Source organism: Erinaceus europaeus, chromosome 14, assembly GCF_950295315.1.
Source record: "Erinaceus europaeus chromosome 14, mEriEur2.1, whole genome shotgun sequence".
NCBI lineage: Eukaryota > Metazoa > Chordata > Mammalia > Eulipotyphla > Erinaceidae > Erinaceus > Erinaceus europaeus.
Genome location: NC_080175.1, coordinates 44,374,819 through 44,391,707, shown reverse-complemented (window position 1 = coordinate 44,391,707; position 16,889 = coordinate 44,374,819). Strand labels below are relative to the sequence as shown.

At 47.9% G+C, this 16,889-nt stretch overlaps 1 protein-coding gene across 3 annotated transcripts in view; it reads right to left on the bottom strand.

The window, feature by feature from the left end:
- Nucleotides 1-16,889, bottom strand: part of OGFOD3 (2-oxoglutarate and iron dependent oxygenase domain containing 3) — a 29,285-nt gene that overhangs the window by 3,781 nt on the left and 8,615 nt on the right. For 2 of the 3 annotated variants that reach the window (XR_009544716.1, XM_060171700.1), the window contains exons 5-8: nucleotides 14,624-14,688; nucleotides 13,918-13,974; nucleotides 5,784-5,937; nucleotides 4,636-4,759 (exon numbers count right to left, since the gene is read on the bottom strand). Coding sequence is in view for 2 of the 3 variants with exons in the window: in XM_060171700.1 (XP_060027683.1) it covers nucleotides 4,636-4,759; nucleotides 5,784-5,937; nucleotides 13,918-13,974; nucleotides 14,624-14,688 (400 nt within the window). In the remaining variant the exon portion in view is untranslated. Of the gene's footprint in view, nucleotides 1-4,119; nucleotides 4,488-4,635; nucleotides 4,760-5,783; nucleotides 5,938-13,917; nucleotides 13,975-14,623; nucleotides 14,689-16,889 lie in introns of those variants that run through there. The other variant, XM_007524454.3, reaches the window with a different exon arrangement.

Genomic DNA, 16,889 nt, shown 5'->3' with positions numbered 1-16,889 from the left:
AATCTAAAATTTCTAATAGAGAAGGAATTTGAGACTTTTACATATCAACAATGTCTTTTTAACCTTTTGTTACACCCATTCAAGATGGAGACACACCCTAGGTGTGCGCAGGAAAGAAACCTCAGGCATGAGAATAACTAGCATAGCCATTGTGTAATCTACCATTTCTAATAGAGAAGGTAATGGAGAGTTTTACATATCAACAAGTCTATTTAACCTTTTGCTATACCCATTCAAGATGGAGACACACCCTAGGTGTGCGCAGGTCTTGTTTAGACCAACTTAGTTAAAATATATTGATTGTTAACTAATTTTTACCTCAGACCTTAAATGTAAGTTAATTTTATCTTTATGAGAATTACGTTGAAAACCTTTTTCATTTAACTTTGCCTAGTAAGAATTTAGCCTTAAAGTTATATTTTTAACCTTAAAGTTACTGTTTACCAAACTTTAAACACACACATAAACATGGTCATTAATACACAAGGAGAGAAACCTTTGTTACGAAGACACGTTATTTTTTTTTTTTCCTCCAGGGTTATTGCTGGGCTCGGTGCCTGCACCATGAATCCACTGCTCCTGGAGGCCATTTTTCCCCCTTTTTGTTGCCCTAGTTGTTGCAGCCTCGTTGCGGTTATTATTGCCATTGTTGACGTTGCTTTGTTGTTGGATAGGACAGAGAGAAATGGAGAGAGAAGGGGAAGACAGAGAGAGAGGGGAGAGAAAGATAGACACCTGCAGACCTGCTTCACCGCCCGTGAAGCGACTCCCCTGCAGGTGGGGAGCCGGGGGCTTGAACCGGGATCCTTACGCCGGTCCCTGCGCTTTGAGCCACGTGCGCTTAACCCACTGCACCACCGCCCGACTCCCGACATGTCATTTTAAACACGAATTTAGGTGTGTACTGTCTTAGTTGTTGGGGGGGTCAACATCTGGAGGTGGCCTCCCGCACAGCTCCACTTCTAGGAATTGCAGGTTGCGATCTCTGCATGAATCTCTGCGTACTCCAGCTTGTCTGCCTTCAGACCAGAGCTGAGGATCTCGGCCAGGGTGCCCAGTTTCAGCAGGGGGCCCGGGGGTCCGGGAGGTCCAGGATCTGTATAGAATTCATAGCCTGAGGGAGGGCGGGCCAGCCTTGTAGAAGGCGCGGGCCGAGGTGCCCAGGGGTGGCGGCCATGATAGGCCACCGCGGCCCTGCCCCATGGCCCTGCCATGTCTGCTGTCTTGTTCCATGGCCCTGCCATGTCTGCTGCCCTGCTCGCAGTGACCAAGCAGCGTGGAGGGATCCTGCGCTCAGTGCCCTGCGCCACGCGGTGGAGAGCCGGCTCCTGTGGGCTGGCCTGCGTGCTGGCATTGAGCTCATGCATGTTGGCATCGGGCTCCTTTGTGCTGGCATCGGGCTCCTGCGGGCTGCGGGGGTGCGGGGCTGCGGGCGCGGTGTGTGGGGTTGTTAGTGCAGCCGGCTGGCTGGCTGCTCCACCAGGTGGAAACGGCAACTTCGAGCCTCGCCTCCCACCCGCTGGCTCCTCCCGACTCCTCTGGCTGTTCTGAGTGTGCCCTAGCGAGTGGAAACCACAGAGTGGTCCAGAGATAAATGTTCCAGAAACAGCAAAACAGTCTCGTGAAGAAAGGGCAGAGGCCTTTGGAGATCTCTTCACAAGCAGAAGAGAAGGCCATAGTACATAGGTAGCCAAATTGCCTTCACTTATCTGAGAGATGCGCAGGTCAGGTCCATGTGGGCACCATTTGTTGTTTAAATTCGGAGCTTCAGCAGGCCGGGCTAGCTTCACGGGCGGGTAACAGAGACTCAAGGACACATGGCTGGGCAGGGAAGCTGTGTCCCCCTCAGGTGGGTATTTCTAGTCCCCACAGCTCCTGTGAACCCACTAAGGACCATCAGTAAATTCTGAGGCCACTGCACAGACTATATGTGGGGGCTGTACCCTGAGAACCTGCCCCCCAACCTTCTCCTTCTTGGCCTCCAGCCATCTACCACATGATTGAAAACCCAGACCTGTGTCTCACCCCAAAACTATGTATCAGCAGGAAGTGACTCAGGGCCTTATCCAGTGCTCTGGCTGGTAGGGTTGCCATGCACCAAGGCTTCTGCCAGACCACCAGGAGCTGTACAGGGCCAGGAGGAGGGGGCACCTCTCGTGCTGCTTTCTGTCCTCAGCTTCCCCCCACCCTATCCTTACCACCCTTTCCCCCACTTGCCCTGTCCCATCCATGCAGCCAGGCCACAGTGCACACAGCTAGGACAGGGTTTGGGGTGGGTGACTGAAGAAGTTGGCAGTGATGGCTGGCTATCCTTGTCCAGCTGGCGGGGCTGGCATCTGTGGGCCCCATTGCTATCTCCTGGGGTCTCCTGACATGCACTCAGGGGCCTGGGCTCCCCTCTGAGGGGTTGGTGCCCCAAAGCCCCTGAACAAAGTAGCTGTGCCTCGCTGAACAAAGCAAACCCCCCCACACACACACACCAGCACAAGCCTCTGTGAGAGGGTAGTAGAGTCCCCCCACACACACTGCACTGGCCTCAGGCAGACATGGGCATAGGAGAGAGCCCTGTGTTGACCCCATCTTTCAGTCCTCACAGCTAAAGAGGTGGGGGGTCTTGGCTGTATGGGGATGGAGGGCAGGGACCAAGAAGTGGTCTGCTTTCTCCTAGGAAGGAAATCTGGGTCCAGGAGTCCTTCCCACTAGGGGTTGTCCAGAAAACTAGAGCTGCCCTCATCCTCCTTGCTCCCCTCCTTCCTACTCACTAGAATTCCCCAGGAGGAGTCATTCCTGAGAACCTTCCCAGAGATGTTAATTCTTGATGGGGGGCATGGCACATGTGCAGCCCCTGGCCTGGCGCATGATGGTCCCCACACTATAGGCTGGGAGAGGCACCACAGGTTTCTCAGTACCCTAGAGATGTGCACCCCAGCCCTGTAGGGGTCCTTTCTCCTTTGCCTTCCTCCTACAAACCCCTGTCTAAAGGTCCCTCAGGACATGCTTTGGATCCATCCTGAGTCTGTGCTTCCCTATATTTGGGACTTTATTTTCTCATCAGTTGCATTCTTTCCCCACAGAGTGGCCTCCTTTCTCTCCAGGATGTTCCTTTTGCTGCTTCACACTGTCTACACCAGGCTAAGCACATGGTCTGGGAGACACGTACTGCTGGGATAAGGCTACTGTGGGACTGCAGGAAGGGCGCTGCTCAGGTTCCCCATGCTACGCTATCCCCACTCGGGTCCCAGTTCCCCCACACACATAGGTCATCACTCAAGGTGTAGAGGGGACACTGACAAATGGAAGGGGAGCTCAGGGCCCACAGACCCTCATGATGGCTCATCTAGGGCCCAGGAATGCCTGCTCTTCTGTACATCTCAGAGGGGCAGTGCATGGGACTTTAGTGGCTGGGGGTGACCGCTCCTTCAGTGCTGGGGGCACATGCCTGTGTGGGTGAAGGGTTGATAAGGCTTTTCCATGGGACAGGATGGCCAGAGAGGTTCTTCTAGCCTTGCTTTTTCTCACACAGAGACCAGAAGGGAGGTGGCCCAAGCTAGTCACCCTCAGCCCCACAGCCCTCTGGCAGCAGCTGAGGACACACATCCCCACTCACCACTAGTCTATATTAGCCCTGCTGATGGTGCCATGGATGTTTAAACAGGGAGAGAACTCTACCAATCAGCAGCCCTTCAGCTGGACGGGAACTCTAAGGGTGCTGGGGACAGTCCACTGTGGGGACACAACGGGTGCTAGGTCAGAGCCCCTGGTGGTGATGGGGAAGGTGGCCATGGCACCCAGGATGATCTAAAGAACAGCAGCACTAGGTGCTCTTTCCAGAGCTATTGGGGAAAGGGTGTCTACCCCCACCTCAAGTCTGGCAGCACTGCTCCAGCTGGCCTATGTCCCCAGCACCTCTTATAGGAGTGTCCTGAGTCCTAAGTGGCCTCTGAGGGTGTGTGTGTGGCGTTGGCCACATTCAGCAGTCAGGCTCTGGCAAGTGGTAGCGCCTGGACTTGGGTGAAGCGGGCATATAAGTGTTGTGTTTGACTACAAGTGAGGAGTTCCAGCCATTCTGAAGAAGGGGCTCCACATTAACAGCACAAGCCAATCACAGACACCAGAAGCCACGCCGGTACCCTTAATTTACTCACAGGTGAAAACCAACTGAAACATCAGCAAATCAAAATTCAGATTATCCATAAGGCACCTTGTTCAACACAAGGGGGCTGAAATGGAAGAAACGGGAGGAATGTTCATTGTAGTGGTCCTGACAGAAGGGGTGAGGTCAGTCTGTGCCCCTAGCTCTGAGCCAGAGCCCCAGGTCCTAGATGCCAAGGCCAGGCCTCACTGGTCCAGCTACGTGAGCACTGGGTCCAAGATGCCATGGTCAGGGTTGCAGGTGAAGGCTATGGTGATGGCGTACCGGGTGCCCCAGTGCACCTTCTCCACTCGATGCAGGTTCTCAGAGCCCGAGGTGAAGAAGGAGACCCGGCCTGGGAGAAGAGAGGCAGGAGTGACAGATGAGCATGACAGCTCTGTGACCAGGGTTCTTTTCGAGAGGGTGGGGGTGGGGCAGGGAAGTAGGTCCTGCCCGCTGACAGCACAGCAGATGTCAAATAGATGTGTTCTCGCCTCCCTTACCAGCTCTGGGCTCCACCGTCCTATTGGCCCCCTCCTCCACGAACACAAACCGGCCACCACCAAAGTCATCCAGGAAGTCGGAAAGATACAGCAGTGACGTATAGTCGAAGGAGCCGTAAGTCACCTGCAGAGAAAGTGGGGGTCAGGGTCTGGGCATGCTGGGACACAGGATGCTGGTTTAGCCCTCAGATCAGGAAGAGATGTTACTCATGCAACTGAACCCATCTCAGGTGAGACTACCCAGGGTGCCTGCCCGGTCTATCATGGGTGCCATGTCCAGAGGGAGCAGGGGTTCCGTGGAGACAGCCCTGAGGTGGGTCCCAGAGGTGGCTGTCTCTTGCACTGATAAACAGAGAAGAAACACCTATAACACCGAGGACTTCAACTTGGGTTCTTGAACATGACAACATGTGAGCCACCACCCATATTAACTCTTCTTACCACATCCCAAGAAATAAATTATATGTCTTTAATTGCCTCAACCAGATGTCAGAGAGAAAGCCTCCAAAGCCCTGAACATGCCTGGCATGATGGCTCTCTTGGATAGTACACTTGCCCTGTCATGGGCACAACCCAGGTTCAAGTCCTGTCCCCACCACATTGAGGGAAGCTTTAGTGCTGCAGTTCCCCTGCCCCCACCCCTCACCCTGTGTCCTGTGTCCTTTTTTTTTTTTTTTTTTTTTTTTCAAAATCTGAAAAAGTCCTCCTGGAGCAGTAAGTAAAGCCTCAGTGATAAACTGAAAAAAAGGAAGGGGCCAGATGGTGCCATCCATACCCATTGTATGTGTGTTCAGTGTATACATGGTGCACACACACTCCAGTGTACAAGAACACAAGTTCAAGCCCTGGGCCCTCATCTGCAGGGGGGGATGCTTCAAAAATGGTGAAGCAGGACTGCAGGTCTCTCTCTCTCTCCTTCCTTCCCTCTCAGTCTCTCGTCTCTATCCAAACTAAATAAAATTCTTTAGAAAAAAGGAAAGAAAAGGAAGGAAGGAAGGAAGGAAGGAAGGAAGGAAGGAAAGAAGGAAAGAAGGAAAGAAGGAAGAAAGGAAGGAAGGAAGGAAGAAAGGAAGAAGTCTTGAACATATGAGCACTGGCAGAGAGTCAGGAGAGCCCTGGTCAGGCCCACATTCTCCTGCAGGGCTCACCTTGTCCACGTGTGTGTGCCAGTACTCATCGTGGGCCGTCTGGGCAGCCGTGCTGTTGATGCGAGAGAAGAACGTAGGCTTCGTCAGGTGCAGTGAGGACACATTAATGTCAAAGGCCTGGGCAATGGCCTGCTGGACCTTCCACCGCACATCCCTGCAGAAAAATGGAAAGGACACAGGAGGGACCCAGGGAGTTAGTCACAGTGCTGTGGGGCCACACCTGGCAATGTGAGGGCAAGAAATGCACAGACACATAACTGAATGCCAAGCTGTGTACAGATATCCTATGCATGACAGGACCGTGGTCAGCTCTCTGCATACAAGTCACCAGACTAAGAGCACCTCCATCTAGACAAGGGCTCTATCCAGGGTACAGCAAACTCCTCCAGTGATGCCACCTTAAGACTTCTCACAGTAGGGAGTCAGGCGGTAGTGAGCAGGTTAAGTGCACATGGCACAAAGCGCAAGGACCGGCATAAGGATCCCGGTTCAAGCCCCCAGCTTCCCACCTGCATGGGAGTTGCTTCACAGGTGGTGAAGCAGGTCTGTAGGTATCTTTCTCTCCCTCTCACTGTCTTCCCCTCCTCACTCCATTTCTCCCTGTCCTATCTAACAACGACAACAATAACTACAACAACAATAAAAAAAAAGACTTCCTTTTAAATGTTTGATTGATACAGGGACAGAAAAGACAATTTTAAGGCAAGCAGAGGTTCCCCAAAATTGGGAACTCCTCCCAGGACCCCGTTTACATGGAGTTAGAGGGTTGACCCAAGCCTTTCTCACAAGAGATTCGCGCATGTGGGAAGACGCTGAAGGGACTACCGGACACTTCTGCCCTTTGGTAGCTGATATTAGCACCAACCTACTGGGTAGGGATCTTCTGGAATGTCTTGATGTTAGGATATCCACAGATGCTTCTGCAGAGTGTAACACCCGCTCCTGCGAGACTAGATCTAACCAGCACCCCCAATACTAACTGCCACTGTTCGTAACCAAACTCCCTGCTTAGACTGGCTTTCTAATGAGCCTGTCTGGGTGGAACAGTGGCCTTTGCCTAGGGATAAGCTAGAAATTTTAAAAGAGCTCGTCCGAGAGCAGTTGTCCTTGGGACACATTCGTCATTCCCAAAGCCCATGGAATACTCCTGTCTTTGTGATTAAAAAGCGCTCGGGAAAATAGCGCCTCCTCCAAGATCTCCATGCGGTAAATAAAACCATGCAGATTTGGGGCTCCCCCCAAAGGGGGTTTGCCTCTCGCTTCTGCAATTCCCACGGGAATTCCAATCATAGCTATTGATATACAAGATTGTTTTTTCTCTATTCCCTTGCATCCACAAGATTGTAAGTGTTTTGCCTTCTCTGTTCCTTCTATTAATAACGCCAGCCCTGCTGATAGATTTGAATGGGTGGTACTGCCCCAGGGCATGGCCAATAGTCCTACAATTTGTCAAGAGGCTGTTAAATCTTCCCTTTTCCCATATATTCATAAAGGCCTTAAGGTTTTTCATTACATGGATGATGTCTTATTATGGGGAGAATTAGATACAGATCTCTGTGCCCTACATGATTTCATTCCTGCCTTAAAGAAAAGTGGCCTTAATGTAGCTCCTGAAAAGATACAGCTAATTCCTCCAATATCTTTCTTAGGTTCACACATTTCTCTAACGCAAATTCGTCCCTTAAAACCTAGTGTTACTTTTCCTTCTAACCTTACTCTTGTTTCTTTACAAAATTTTCTTGGAAATTTAAATTGGCTTAGGCAGTATTTTTATCTGCCTAATAGCTGCCTCCAACCACTGTTTGACCTGTTAAAAGGAGACAAACAGCCCTCCTCAAAACATATGTTAACTGTCAAGGCCTCCTTGGCACTGGAAAGGGTTAACCAGGGACCCTCCAGGACATGCACCTTGTTCGATTCTCCCCCTCCTCTTCGGTAAACCTTCTAATCTTTAACTCCACCCCCACAGTAGTGGGGGCACTGTGGCAGAACCATGGGGTTCTCGAGTGGCTTCACACGCCAGTAGGCGGAGCTCCAAGACTCCTCACTGAGATAGACGCGTTAGCATTCATGGTTCGCCAAGGAAGAAACAGGTCTGTGCAGGTCTTAGGGAAAGAACCAGATTTAATTATTCTGCCCTTTTTTCTCACAGATACAGAGTGGCTCATATGCCATCATTCCCACTTTGCCATAAGCTTCGTGGGGTTTCCAGGACAAATAGATAACCATTTTCCTTCCAATAAATTGATAGCTTCTTTACCTCTTTTGCCTCTACTAGTCCCCTAAACTTTTCTCTCAAGATCCCATCCTTTCTGCTCCTACAGTCTTCACTGATGGTGGAAAAAAGGGAGCTGCTGCCCTTATATATTACCCAGACAAATAATCCCCTAAACCTCTCTTTACTGAGCTTCCTGATAATTCCCCTCAGTACAAAGAACTTTATGCTGTTTTTCTTGCACTAAAAGCTGTACCAGAATCCTTCAACCTTTTTTCTGACAGTGTGTATACTGTTAACTTACTTCCATGGCTAGCTTGTTCTTATGTGAGAATTGATGACAACCCACTTTCCCCTCTCTTGATTCAAATCGCCTCTATGCTCTGTTCTCGAACCCAACCACTGTATATTCAACACCTTCGTTCCTACAGCCCTCTTCCTGGTTCCCTGTCCGAAGGGAATGCTGTAGCTGACCGCCTTGCCTCCACAGGAACTCTCCTAGCCTCTGTCTCTAATCCTGCTGACTTTCATTCCCTAACCCATGTTAATCTTAAAGGCCTTCGAGCTCGATTTCCTGATGTTCCTTTACCACAGTTGAAACATATCCTTGCTACATGTTCTTCCTGTGCAAGTCTCATAAAAACATATGCTATTCAAACTCTTGGGGTTAACCCCCGAGGCTTAAAAGCCAATGCTCTTTGGCAAATCGATGTCACCCACATACCAAACTTTGGCAAACAAAAATATGTGTTTGTCTCAATTTATACCTTTTCTAAATTTATGTGGGCGACAGCCCAGACGGGAGAAAGCTCTAAAAAGCTTATAAGCCATATGCTCTCCTGTTTTGTTGTAATGGGTTTACCTCTTCAACTGAAAACTGACAATGGGACTACATTTACCAGCAAACAATTTAAAGATTTTTGTTCCCTCTGGAACATTACTCATACCACAGGCATTCCCTATAATCCACAGGGACAAGGCATTGTCGAGAGGGCCCATCAAACCTTAAGGCTCAATTAAACAAAGATAAAGGAGAAATGTACCCCCCAATATCCAGCTAGCAAAAGCCTTAACTACATTAAATCTCTTTAATATTTACAATAACTCGGACCTACCTCCTATTATTCTTCACTGGCAAACACCATCTACCCTCCCAGCTATTAAGGTCAAATGGAAAGACCCACTCGATAAAATTTGGAAAGGGCCTGACCCCCTATTGACCATGGGGAGAGGTTTCTCATGCGTTTTTCCACAGAATTACTCCAAACCTGTCTGGGTTCCTGCCCACCATGTCCAATAATACCCGCATAATGGCACTGCTATCCCTGAAGAACAAGAAATACTACAAGAGGACTAGATGCAGGATGCTTCCCAGGATATGACATGGTGGAATCTGGAAAATCTGGCTCACAGAGCCCTCTCTCCTACCCCTTCTCTGGATGTCTTATGTTATGACTGGCCAGTTGTGTTTTGTGAGTCAGTGTGTTAAATGACCAAAAATTTTTGTATGACCCATCTTCTCAGAGTACTCTAAAACTTAATTGACTTTATATAAAAATGCTGGATGCAGCCAAGGTTTCTGGAGACGTCCAGAAACATTCCAAAAAAAAATTTTTTTTCTCTTTTGATTTTTTTATATATAAGTCTTGGTATATATGTAAAGTGCTTAGTCTTAAACTGTGTGAGTAAAGACAGATCTAAATTTGTTTTTTAAATGATATGTTTTCATAACAAAAGTTTTTCTCCTGTGTGTCATAACTAAATGTCTATAGGTATGTCTCACGTTTGGTAAACACTAATTTAACGGTTAAAAGTGTAACCTTGAAGCTACATTACTACCAGACAAGGTAAAATTAATTTGCTAAACGTAACTAACTATTTAAGGTAAACTCTAAATATTTAACGTGACAATACATCCACAAAACTAAAATACAAATTCTCTATACAGGGCACTTTTGGAGGGCCCCCAAAAGTGCCCTGTAAACTATCTTGTGGAAATTAATCCACAACAAATCTGGCATCAATCTGACACTGTAAATGTTAAAACCATTGTCACTAACATGTGTTAACTCTCTAAGTAACCTGAGTCTGTTTATAGTCCAAAGTAAAATGGTTAAAAAATAAATATATATTTTAACTAAAATTGGTCTGAAGATCCTGCTGTAGAGACTGCCACAAGAGGTCACGTTAGATGACCTTTAAACAAAATCATAAAGATACTTAAACCAATTATAATTATCCAGCTATCAATTATAATAAACCTCTAACTTGTTACAAGTTTTTATTTTTTTCACAAGTAAGAGATTACAGCTATCAAGCCTTCACATGAAAAATCATCTGTTCATATGGTAAGGTATTAAACTATAAAAAGTTCTTCTAGGGAGTCGGGCTGTAGTACAGCGGGCTAAGTGCAGGTGGTGCAAAGCACAAAGACCAGCATAAGGATCCCAGTTAGAACCCCGGCTCCCCACCTGCAGGGGAGTCGCTTCACAGGCGGTGAAGCAGGTCTGCAGGTGTCTATCTTTCTCTCCTCCTCTCTGTCTTCCCCTCCCTCTCTCCATTTCTCTCTGTCCTATCCAACAACAACAATAATAAATACAATAATAAAACAACAAGGGCAACAAAAGGGAAAAAATAAAATAAAATAAATATAAAAGTATAAAAAAATAAAAAACTTTAAAAAAAAGTTCTTCTATACACAAATTATGTGAATTAACAACATTCACATATTCTTCTACACTTAACTGGTGTATCTTGTCTTGCCACTATAGGCCCGCCAAACGCCTAGGCTCAATTAAGTAAAATAAATAAATAAATAAATAAGGGAAGATATACCCCCCAATATTCAGTTGGCTAAGGCAACAAACTTCTTTTTCTATAAAAAAAATTCAAATCAGATGCCCTGCTAACCACGGGAAGCAGATTGTTTGTGTTTCTTTCACAGGAATCCTGGGAAAAACCATCCCTGCACACTCTGACATCACCCACTAGATGGCACAACTACAGTGGCACACCCCCCGAAACCCTAGATGTCACCTGACATCTGAAGAGCCTGATTCACAGACTCCAAGGACAGAACTTTTTTACTGCCTGTCTGCCCTTCCTGCTTCTGCTTTGTCTGTCACCTTCTGGCGGTTCCAGCTCACTCTCTACAGAAAAGCAGAATTTCAGCAGCTGACCTTCCTCATGCAGCGTTTCATCCCCTGGCATTTCTCCCCCTAGTCACCTACTTTGGACTGACACTTCTATTGGACTTGCTGGTTTACCCTTTGGACACTTTACACAATTTTTACAGCAGCATCCTTCCCTTCACGCTGCTGGCTTTTCAAAGACTGGCCCTGAGTAGTACATAGACTTTACAGACTGTTGCCTTGAGGACTATACAATGCCAAATAGCCCCTCTGCTTGGTGGGCCATGCCCTCCCGCCTACAGGTCCTGCCCTTTGAAGCAGGAAACGCCCCCTCATTATGAAGCCTTGCCCCCCACCCCCGAGACAGGGAACATTCCTTTGCGCACCAAGCCTTCCCTTGACATTACACTGGCTCTTACTGCTCCCCTACTTATCCCTTCCTGTTTTGTTATATCATTCAGGTTTATGCCCAAAAGGTTTCTGCTCACCCCTACTCTATCTGTCACAGATAGTCTTTTACAGACATTGAACCATCATAATGCGATGACTAGATAAAAAGATAAAGTAAGATGTAGAAATATTGTGAGGAGATGGTTGAGCCTGGCAGAGCTTAACCTATGAGATGAGTCCCTCTAGGTAAGTCTCTTTCTCTAAAGAGGGGTTGAGCACAGGGCGGACACATGAATCTCACAAGGTTGGCGGCCATTTAAGCCTTCCCTCCCCCCACAAAAACGTTCTACATCTTCCCTCCTGAGCACGGCATTCCTTAAAAACATTTAAGCCTGCTCCACTCTATACATTTCCTTACTGTGTCCATTAGATATAAAAGAAAAGGGGAAGATGCTGTGCAGATGTCTCCCCAAGGCCCTGCCACCCTACACAGAGTATTATGGTACTTTCAAGGCTTTCCCCAACCAATGATGTTCCGACACATCACTCCGGGGTGTTGACCTAAAAAGTCCGCCTACTTTCCCTCCCCTCGCATGCTCTCTCTTGCCCGGTGGTGAGGTAGCAGGACACAGCCATTTTTCTGGCTGGCTCCACGTGGCCTGAACCACCTATCTGACCCAACAATAAAGATTTGTGTTCCCTCTGCGCTTGGATTCTCTCTCCTTCGCATCCTGCTGCCGCGTTAAGCAACAAGTTTCTGTTCAGGCAGAACCTTTCCCAGCAAGGATGGCATCTAGCTTCTTTAATTAGAGAAGTGTATGTGTTTGATATTCTTAATGTATAATCAGTTTACATCATCATGTATAGTGAAAGTGTATTTTCAGTACTACCTGCTAGCTACTCTGAACTTTGGGAATAAAATTTGATTTTTTTTTCTAATTTTTAAAAAATATTTATTTATTTATTCCCTTTTGTTGCCCGTTTTTTTATTGCTATAGTTATTGTTGTTGTTATTGATGTTGTTGTTGTTGGATAGGACAGAGAGAAATGGAGAGAGGAGGGGAAGACAGAGAGGGGGACAGAAAGATAGACACATGCAGACCTGCTTCACCACTTATAAAGCGAATCCCCTGCAGGTGGGGAGCTGGGGGTTCGAACCGGGATCCTTACGCCAGTCTTTGCGCTTTACGGTATGTGTGCTTAACCCACTGCACTACCGCCCAACTCCCTAAAATTTGATTTTTAAATGCTCTGAAAAAATTAAAATAAAAAGGGTTGGGTGGTGGCACATCTGGTGAAGTGCACACACCACAGTGCACAAGGACCCAGGTTTAAGCCCTCAGGGATTGCAGGGGCAACCTTCATGAGCAATGAGGCGGTGCTGCAGGTATCCCTTTCCCTCTCTATCTCCTCTTCCCCTCCCAATTTCACTCTCTCCTATCAAATAGAGAAAAAAAAAAAAGGCGGGGGGGGGGGGGCTGGGAGGAACAGCTGCTGGGAGTATTGGATCTGTAATTGGAAGTTGTAATAGTTTTATTTTATTAATGAGTTATTACTTCCTAGTTATTTTTTACCCTGGTAATTATGTTTATCGTGTGTAACTGACAAGCACTGTTCCTCCAATTTTCCTTGCTATTTCAGATCTTCTTATGAAGCCCTGACCCCTGGTGGTTAAAGCTGGGACACCAGACCCTGCTGAAGGAAACGTGTGGAGTCTTGTACCTCCCACTCAGGACTCCTTCAGCAGGGAAGGAGACATGTACATGTTCAGTACCTTTCACCCATCAAGTCATAAAATCTTTTTATAGGAGTATTGTTAATATATATAAATATAAACTCCTATAAATGTATTTATAGGAGTATTGCCATAAAATCTATTTATAGGAGTATTGTTTATTGTTTATTAGTTAATTCAATCTTTCTACAGCTTCAAGCCTTAAAGCTTTCCAGTCTTTAGCCATGGGTTTCCCTGAGCGGTTGGGACACTATATTAATGACATGGCAGGATGTTCTGTGGCTTTGCCCTGCCAAGGAGTCTCATTTTCTTACTGATCTGTCACAAGAGGTCAAAAAATAGCCTTGGACAGGTGAGGCTGGGCTGGTGCCTCAGGTGTGAAGTCACTACTTCCTGGCCCAAGTGGTGTCCATAGGTTAGTATAAGTTGGGCCCATAGTGGGGACTATTCTTTGTACCACTAGTAATAACCACACAGGAATATTTCAGTTTAGCTGGGGCTGGGTGGTGAGGCGGCTGGGTGAGTGTATGCAAATGAGCACCTGGTGAGTGTTCACAAACGAGTGAGGGTGCATGATGCCTGTGGCCAGAGCTCCGTTGGCTCTGGAACACCCTCACACTCTGCACACTCTGACTTTGGCCTGGGTCCCATGTATATTCTTACCGGTATAGCTGGAAGTCGTCCTCTGAAAAGACATTTTGTATTTTATCCCCAAAGTATCTGTGGGAAAATAATGGGTGTTAACCAGTGTTATATTTTATTAATCTCATGCTTTAGATTAGCCTTTCATCAAGATACCCAGAAAGTCCCTGAAAACCTGCTTGTCTTTATTGTCTCAGAGCTGCTGCTTCTACAGAGACTGGAAAAAGGGGGAGAGGGTCACACATAACAGGGAGACAGATACCCAGGCATTTACCAAGGCTCGGAAGCTCTGCTTCCCTTGGCCCTGGGGGACCAGCCTGAGCCACATTCTTGGATCCATTCTGTCCCACCCTCAAGAGCTTCAGCCTGCTACCTCCCACCCAGGCCACTTCCCTCCTCCCTAGATCTTTTCCCCCAATGTCTGCACCTACTGCCCCCACCCCCAGCCCACCCCCAGCCTACTATCTCCCACCCTAGTTGGCTTCTCAGAAAGACCATGAGGTGGTTGGCTGGCTGTCCCCTGAGCTTGGTGGCAGGATCCTGCCCCTCAGACAGGCCTGGTAAGAAGGCCCACACCTCTGTCCTTCCTTAACCATGTCCTTGGTGGCAAATATGGTGAACACTGAAGTCTGTGCATGAAACACCTGTGACCTGGACACGGCAGGTTAACCAGCTGAGACACGCGGAGACGCTGCAGCCAGCCAGCAGGGCTGCTCTGAGCTCTCACCTGTACAGGTTCACAAAGTGCTTCCCGACAGACAGGGCCCCTGAGTGCAGGTCCAGGATGGACGCCTACAAAAGATATTTCAGAGTCAGGTGAATAGGCATAGAGGGGCAGCAGCATGAGGGCCACTCCTATCCCCAGGGCAGACTGTCCTAGCCCTTAGATCAGGGTGATTGTGTGCAGCTGCATTTGAGAAAGCAGGACATTAGGGGATGAGTGGTGGCACCTGGTTAAGTGCATGCATTACCATGCCTAAGGACCTGGGTTCAAGCCCCCGGTGCCCAACTGCAGGAAAGAAGCTTCATGAGCAGTGAATCAGGACTGCTGCTGTCTGTCTCTCCCTCTCCATTTCTCTCTACTTTCTCAATTCCTGTGTCTATCCAGTTAAAAGAGGGGGGGAAGGTAAAGGAAAAAGGAAGGAGGGGAGGAAGGAGTATACTATGTGCAGTTCAGCCTTGTCCTCTGTGCCTATGAACAAAGCAAGTTCTCATCTGCGGTTCTGGAAATATCCAGACACAGTTCCATCAGTTATCACCCTGCAGCTGACCACAAACCCATCCTTTTTCCTTCCTCCCTCCCAACACTGTTACTGGACCTATCCACCGCAGGACCATCACCCTCCTCACTCTACTCCCAGCCCTCCTCCTCAGCTCCTCCTGTCATGCTGCCTGCATCCTAGGTGTCTGGAACACAGGTGTGGCCTGAAGCAGCGGTGGCAGCACACTGTGATGACTTGCCCACTGGCCCAAAGTGTAGGAAAATTGTGAGACATGGTTGAGCATGGTGTGGGACATCCTATTGAAAAGTGGGAGTCTAGATGAAATGACCTTTCTATCAGTCTCTCTCTACTTGAGATCGAGCATGGAGGAAAACGACCACCAGAAAATGTCTCCTCTGTAAGCCTCCCTGCTTCACAAGACTCTACATGCAGCCCATTTCCTTGTTCTCAAACCAGTTGGTTCGTTTACTCAGAAGTTAATAGAAGTCCTTCTTCTCTGATCATATATGGCTTATACATCATTATTCTACTCTGTCAAACTATAACCAGGGACATTCTCCTTACTCCTCCACCCCTCCAGACCTTCTAATTTTACATGATCTATCTTCTCTCTTAAGGCTCCGCTCTGTCTGCTGGTTATTGATAACCCTACTTCCTTCATTCCTTTGACCAACTAAACCCCTTGTTCAATATTAACCAGGAATGCTCTGACCTTTTCCCAACCCCCTATTTCTCTTTGAACCTCTTCTCCCAAACCATATATGGAATGGATAACTTACTTCCTCCTACAACCCCTTATAAACCCTACTTTGCTGTTCAATAAATGGATTGTTCATGAAACATTCCCCTGGTGATCTCTAGTTGCGTCTCTAGCTATGAACACAGGGAGAGATCCAGTCGGCTCACTCCTACTGCCCCGAAACATTCTTTCTGGGCCCCCACATCTGGTGCACAACAGAGCGGGTAAGCCAGAAGTTTGTGTACGGGAAGAGGCCTCTCCACATGAAAAATCTGACACCAAAGGAGGGAGCTCTCCTTCCCTCTGGGTGTGCTATGAGCAGGTGATGGAGGACAAGGACACAGGCCTGTCTGGTCTGTCCAGCCCGCAGAGACCAAGGGGAACCCAGGGAGTCTGCACATCCAGTATGCTCTCTCTCTCTCCACCTCTGGGCAATGACTTTAAAAGGAAATGTATCGAGGAGCAGGAATATAGTTCACCTGGTAGGAGACGTGCCTTGCCATGTGCTTAGACCTAGGTTGGAGCCCTGGTATCACATACAAGTACCATGACAATGGAGGAAGCTCCAATGCTATAGTGTCTCTGTCTTCCTATTTGAAAAAGCTGGCCTGGGGTTGGTGAAATTCTGTTGGGCTAGTGACACAAGAGAGATGACCCAGGACCGAAACTCGTGGCAGTGAGGCAATTCAAATCTTTATTAATCCGAATGCCCCAGAGTCGGGCAGTAGCACACCTGGTTATGCCATGTGGTGCAAACCACAATGGCCAGCGTCTGCCTCCCGGTCTGTCTGCGCGCTTCTCCAGGCCAGAAGACAGAAGAGGCAAGTCAGAAACGGAAGTGGCTTGACAATACCATACATGGTTAGGAAAGGGGAAGAGAAAGGTGAAAGGGGCTGGGAATGGTAGGGACTTCCTTAGCAACTGTTGCTAGGGGCTTAACTGGTAGGATTAATAATACCCTGTAGTCTTGAGGGTAGAAAAAGAAGATATTAAATGAGCAGAATGGGTGGGAGAATAGGGTGGAGGCCTTA